Below are 7,269 nucleotides of genomic sequence, written 5' to 3' on the forward strand. Positions count from 1 at the left end.
GTGACACTTAGATAAACATTCTTCTTGTTTACGTGTAGAAATTGTCTATTCAAGTCTGACTTAGACTTTTTGTCTCAAAATCTATTAAACGAAAGATTGTTTCGACGAGAGTTAAACCCTTCCATTGTTTCGATCTAAGTTGTTCTCTCAGCCTTCTCTTGATCTTTTCTTCTTCAAGTAGACCTAATTGATTAAAATACAACTCTGATTCGTGTAAATGTGTTACTAAGCACGAATCACATGGTGAGTTGTGACTACTTTCGTCTAACACGAAAGTTGCAAAATAACGAGAGTAAAATAGGGGTCTACAGTCATAGTAAGTTTGGTATCATCAAAATCTAAATACATATGTTCCTAACACCATCAATCCAGGTTTATATTAGGCACAGAGTCTGGTTGACTAACAACTTCTAGTTGTTTAGTCTAACCAAACCATTTAATAAGCCTAGTCAACTTGCACACTTAATTAAGTCCCCAATATATAAAAGGGCCATTGGAGATTGATATATAGTATTTGATTAATATAATGGAGATGGATGATGTAAAGATTAAATATAGAAAATATATTCTATTAATCTCTCCATACATAATTAGGGATGTATATATATTATATTCATTCCATATATATTATATTCATTCCATATACAAAGGCTAGATATTACATAGGCTGTATATATATCTCTCTTTACTTGTGTTTTTCATTATCACATATGGGAAATATATTATAATTCCATTTATTCTTCTGCTTACTCTTCTTCATCTCTCTCTCTCTATGCACACAGTGCATTTCATGGTATCAGAGCTTTTTTTTTTTTCTACTTTTTGATAAATACTCATCATGTCCCAACATTCATCCAATACATCATTTCCCACAACTGAAACCTTAACTCCTTCCATTGTTCTACCACCGTCAAATGACACCCATGTTGACATCGAGAGCCCTTCTTTCCTCCATTCCTCAGATGGCACCTGCACTACTCTTGTTGTCATCCTTCTCACAGGCATTGACAATTATTATCCTTTGTCCCTTGCAATGACAATTATATCGTAACAACCCAAAATTTTATTTTATAAATCCAGTATTAAGAAATTTCAAAGTAGTTTTTTCATCCTATTAAAAATTTTAAATCGAAAATTCCAAAGTTTTCGGGTACTTCGCGTACCAAGATTTAAATCGAGAATTTTACCCGAGTGAGACCGGGAGAATTAAAAAGGAAATTTTGAACAAGTGTTCATCCATATTGTTTTTAGGAAAATTCACTTTCCACCCCAAAGTAATTAAGAAATATCATTTCTAGCCTATGGTTCATGATACATGGTGAACCACAAGACATCCAAAAATCTCTTATAAAGTCATCTTTTAGCTTGGGGAAATTACCCCTTTACCCTCAACCAATCATTGGGTATCATCCTAGGGTTTTGAACCCTATATAAACCCTTCATTCCATCACATTTTCCTGATCTCATTTTCATTGCCTCTTCCTCACATTTGTCTGCCAACATCCAAGGAGAAAAGCTTCAACCTCGTAAGCTTGTTCATCCTCCTTTCTAGCATCATTTCTCTTCTAGTTTTCTTTAGTCTTTAAGAATATAGGCTAAGGGTAGAAGGATAGAAGGCTCAAGCTAGACCAAGAGGAAGAAGAGATCCAAGCAAGAAGTCTAGACTACAGGAGGTATAACCCATGGATTCCTCTTTAGATTTGGCTCTGTGAAGCCTAGTTTTGAGTAGAAATGAGTAGAAATTATGAGCTTTTGATGTGTTTATGCTTAAAAATGGTTTGGTATGTGTTTATGAGTTGTTGAGATTGTTTTGGAAATATTTGGACAAGTTTTGAGGGCCAAATATGTCCAAAAAAATTTGACATATTTGGACAAGTTTTGAGGGCCAAATATGTCAAGCATATTTGTTAATGTATACATGATTTAGAAGCATGTTATAGAGCATTTGAAATTTCACATGAGTCATATTTCAAAAATGCATAAAGGGCCAACGTGAGTCCAAGAATACTTTTGAAAACCATAAGCATGTGGTATATCATTCTTTGATGCATTGAGAAGTAGTAGAATTGTTGCATGCATGAGATTGATGCATGAGAGATATATTTATGCATTATCTATATTGGTGAGATTTTGGAGGATACCGTTTGGACTATATTCCTCTCGGGAGATATTTATGGACATTGCGGTCCCAAAGTATGTAACGCGGCGTATTCCCACGTTACGAGGTTGGAAACTTCCCGCCGGGCTTGGAATCCTGGTTAGGGGGTGTGCACACTAATAGTTCGATACCTGATTCCACAGAGTTTGAACCACGAGATTGGTTCCGTAGACGGTAGGAGATATTGGGTCGGAATTATGCCGTTCCCGATGGGGTAAGTCACACTTCTGTGAAACCCAAAGCCGTCTACGAGTGTAAGAGAAAGAAAGAGAGTCAACAGAGACTCAAGAAATAGAGTCATCAGGGACTCAAGAGAGAGAGTCAACAGAGACTCGTTTATGAGAGTCAATATAGACTCGATAGAAAGAACGAGAGTCAAGAGTGACTCGAGAAAGTAACAAAGAAACCTCCACAGAAAGTACCCTATTATATATATGAGTGTATGATTATATTATCGCACTAGATTGCATATGAACATGAGTATATTGTTGCACGAGATTGCATATGAAAATGAGTATATTGTTGCACTAGATTGCATAAGAGTACGAATGTATTATTACACTAGATTTCATATGAATATGAGTATATTAACGCACTAGATTTCGTAAGAGTATGAGTGTATTATTACACTAGATTGCATAAGAGTATGAGTATATTATTGCACGAGATTGCATATGAACATGAGTATAATGTTGCACTAGATTGCATAAGAGTATGATTATACTATGGCACTAGTTTGCACGAGAAGCATGATCATAATGTTATATATGATTGTTTGTGAATAGAACATCGTAAAAGATTGTTTAATAAGAAGTTTAGCTTGAGAGGTTCCTTGAGCATGATTATTATGATGTAGTAGAAGTTCTACTTAATAAGCTACGTGATAAGAGTGTGATAGCATGTGAACACGTGTTATATGATCTTTAAACATGATCCTATCTGTAAACATGAATTACTTTATAAGCTATTTGAGAAGTCTATATGTATATGAATATACGTGATTAGTTTTATTCATATATAAGCATGCCAACTGATATTATAGGGTGCAAACCTTTAGAAAGAATATGATAAACTAAAGATGTTTTGAGATTAGCTTATTGCTATAAAGATATCAAATGTTTTCAAAGTGTATGCTAGAATGTTTTATAGGGTTGAGTGTGGTTATACTTAGCTTCGTGCTAACAGGTGTTTTCATGTTTGTCTATGTGTTGCTTGCAAAACTCCTTTCAGGTGGGCCCAACAGTGAGAAGAGATCGAGTTAGATTAGTCTCTTAGTCTAAGCTGTCTAAACTCTAGTTCTATTTATGATGTCTTTGTGGATTTAGACTTATGACCCTATACTTTATGATGATGTTTGTAGACTGTTTTGGGGTGACGTATTTCCCCCTTACTTTTCAGTATTTACTTTAGTGCCCAGACTTAATCGTATGTTATAGTTTTACCCCTTTAGCCTGTGCAATCACCAAGAGTGCTGGTTGTGGCGGTGACACCCTCACTACTTTCATCTAATTTTCCGCTGCTTAGATCATGTTAATGACTGTTTAGAGAGATTATTAAGAGTTAGAAAAGTGAGGTGTTACAAATTGGTATCAGAGCGGTACGAACCGCGGGAAAACTTAGGAAGTTTGACCCTTAAGATTGGGTATAGAAAATCTAAGTGAAAATCCTAGGAAGGACAAGTTGAGGAAAGACCTTTAAGTTGAAGTCTTAAGAAAGACAAGTTAAGATGAAAACTCTAAGTGAAATCCTAAGAAGGATAAGATTAGGGAAAGAGCCCTAAGTTATGAAAACTGAGATGAGAAGGACACTAAGTCCAGTAACCGAGTATGAGAATCAGAGTTAAGAGAAACTCTAAGTGTTAGTGGGAACACGGAGAGATCGTGTTTTCCTTTGTGTTTGCTTAAATGTTTATGCTTTATCAATGTGTTTAAAGTACTTGTTTCTGTCTTTTGAAAGTGAAACACAGACGTTTTTCAGTGAGAAGCTAAAGTGAAAGTTAAAAGTTGAGATTGTGTTAGTGACTGTTTAGAGAGATTATTAAGAGTTAGAAAAGTGGGGTGTTACAGCAATGGCCCTAAAAGGAAGAAACAAGTTCTGTTTTATTGATCGCATCGTACCCTTCCTATGCCACCTGCAACTGATTCTCACCATGCTCGTTGGCACCGAGTAAACAATATCGTAATGTCTGGGTTGCTAAATTCCATCCATCTCTCACTCAGCTACACTGTTTTATATGCTCCTAATGATGCTACTATCTGGGCCGATCTCAAAGAGCATTTTTCTACGGCAAATGGTCCTCGTATTTATGATCTTGAAAGGCCTATTGCAACCATCAGGCAACAAGATTATTTTATTCTACATTATCATAACATCTTATGTGCACTATGGGATGACTTGACTCTGCTTGATCCTCCACCAGTATGCACATGCTCAGCGCGGACTGCATATGCTTCTCAAATGGAGCGGCGCCGTTTATTCCAATTTTTGATGGGTTTACGCGAAACATATACCCAAACACGCAGCAATCTCCTTCTCAAAACTACCATGCCAACTGTTAAAGCAGCTTATAGTTTACTACTCCAGGATGAGACACAACGGACAATTTATCAATCTGACTCTCCAGCAAATTCTGTAGCTTTGCAAACTAATGCACATGGTAAGTCTTCTTTGTCTAGTAATGTTCCTTGGTCCTCTGTTGTTCCACCAACAGTTGACACATCAATATTGGGTAAACACCCACACCACCTTTACAAACTACTGGCCAAACTAATGAGATGACACCAAGCTTCGCTAATGTTGCCCACTAACCATCTAATCGATCCACCCAAACTCGTTCAAGGCCGAAATGTACACATTGTGGACTGCTAGGCCACACCCAACAATTGTGTTATAAGCTTCACGGGTATCCTCCAGGGCACAAGTATTACAAAAAAGGCAATACCAATGGCACCCCAACATCCATTCCTACACCTCCACCACCAATTACAGGTTCCATATCTTTAGACTCAATCCAACAATTGCTTCAACTACTTCGTGAGGTAAAAGAACCAAAGGCGAATCTTGCTGGTATATCTCTCACACTTGCTTCTATTTTTAATGCATCAACTGAATGAGTTATTGATACTGGCGCCACTGATCATGTATGCTTTAATTATTCTCTCTTTAATTCACCACCTATCAATGCTTGTCATATGTCAACTATATCAGTTCCAAACGGAGATACAGTAGCCATTCATGGCCTTGGCAATACTACAATATCCAATAATTTAACTTTGTTTAATGCTTTTTATGTTTCAGCCTTTAAATTCAATTTATTATCTGTGCACAAATTTGCCAAAGATTCAAATTCTAGCATTATTTTTTTTCCTAACTATTGTGTTTCAGGACCTTTCAACGAAGACGGAGATTGGTCGGGGCCATGGACGTAATGGGTTATACTACCTAACCACAACACCCTCACATGCATTACTCACCACTACATCAAATACATGGAACGCTAGACTTGGTCATCATTCTCATACTACTTTTCAAAAATTAATTCCAATATTAGGTTGTTCTGATTTTCAAGACCCTTGTGATATTTGCCACATGTCTAAACAAACTTACTTATCTTTTCCAATTAGTCGTACTGCTACTACTGCGTGCTTTGATTTAATTCATGTGAACATTTGGGGAAAATATTCTAACCCCACTAGGAATGGACATCATTATTTTTTTGACTATTGTTGATGATTTTTCAAGAGCTACATGGACTTATTTGATGATGTTTAAATCTGATGCTTATCTATTGCTTGTTAATTTTTTGGCATATGTTAAAAATCATTTTAATACTTGTGTTACAAATTTTAGATCTGACAACGGTGCAGAATTTACACAAACTGCTTTTCAAAATATTTTATTACAAGAGTTAATACCATCCGAAGTCCTTTGAGTATAGTGATTTTGCAACGTTTAGTCCTAAACTTTCAAATTGACCATCTGTGGTCCTTCGACTTTCAAATTTAACCACCCATGGTCCAAGTTAACCACCCATGGTCTTTCGACTATTAAATTTTAACAAACCATGGTCCTTTTTAGAGGACCACTACTGGTTAAATTTCGAAACTTGAAGGACCATGAGTGGTTAACTTGGACCACGAATGGTTAAATTTGAAAGTCGAAGGACCACAATTGGTCAATTTGAAAGGGTAGGACTAAACGTGGCAAAACCACTATACTCGGAGGACCTCATATGGTATTAACTCTTATTACAATATGGAATTTTACAATAGTTTCGTTGTCCTGACACTCCTCAACAAAACGGGGTTGTAGAACAAAAGCATCGTCACCTTCTTAATATGGCAAGGGCTTTACGTTTTCAAGCATGACTCCCCATATCCTTTTGGGGTGATTGTATTTTGACCGCCACACATCACATTAATCGTACCCCTACCCCTATTTTACAGCATAAAAGCCCCTACAAGATGTTATTTGGTCACATTCCTGATTTTTCTAATTTACGCACATTTGGTTGTCTTTGTTACGCTTTTACAATACAACACCATCCTAATAAATTTGATTCCAGGGCTAAACGTTGTATTTTCTTGAATATCCTCAAGTTCAAAAAGCATATAAGTTATATGACTTGGATACTCAAAAGGTATTTGTCAGTTGTGATGTCATTTTTTACGTCACCACCGCACCACCCCATTCACCATTGACTGGCTCTCATACTTCGATTCCACCTCCAACAGAGCCACCTTCTGAACCTACTCCGCCATCACCATGATGTTTAAAACGTCAATCCAAACCCCCTAAATACTTATCAGATTATCAATGTTACCTAGCTACCATACCCAAATATCCACTCTCTCATTTTCTCTCAAGTCCATCCCACTCACACTTCATCAATTCAATTACCAAAGAAACTGAACCAACTTCATTCTCAATAGCCCGAACTAATCCTAAATAGCAGAAGGCAATGGAAGAAGAGATTCAGGCCCTCGAAGTCAATAACACTTGGTCTCTTCAAACTCTACCGCCTGGAAAAACGACTATTGGTTGTCGATGGGTCTACCGCAGTAAATATAAACCCGATGGAACAATTGAAAGATATAAAGCCCGTATGGTCG

At 36.7% G+C, this 7,269-nt stretch overlaps 1 protein-coding gene across 1 annotated transcript; it reads left to right on the forward strand.

Moving 5' to 3' along the window:
* The first annotated feature begins 4,339 nt into the window (after positions 1 to 4,339).
* Positions 4,340 to 4,936, forward strand: LOC109169622. Its single transcript, XM_019318501.1, has one exon. It carries the CDS (start codon positions 4,340 to 4,342, stop codon positions 4,934 to 4,936), a length of 597 nt encoding a protein of 198 aa, XP_019174046.1.
* Positions 4,937 to 7,269: the final 2,333 nt, after the last annotated feature.

This window comes from Ipomoea nil, unplaced genomic scaffold (assembly GCF_001879475.1).
Source record: "Ipomoea nil cultivar Tokyo-kokei standard unplaced genomic scaffold, Asagao_1.1 scaffold3316, whole genome shotgun sequence".
NCBI classification, from domain to species: Eukaryota; Viridiplantae; Streptophyta; class Magnoliopsida; order Solanales; family Convolvulaceae; genus Ipomoea; species Ipomoea nil.

Bases quoted from the DNA above. Each gene is read 5' to 3' on its own strand.
- LOC109169622 (XM_019318501.1), top strand. From the start codon at position 4,340: ATGTCTGGGTTGCTAAATTCCATCCATCTCTCACTCAGCTACACTGTT.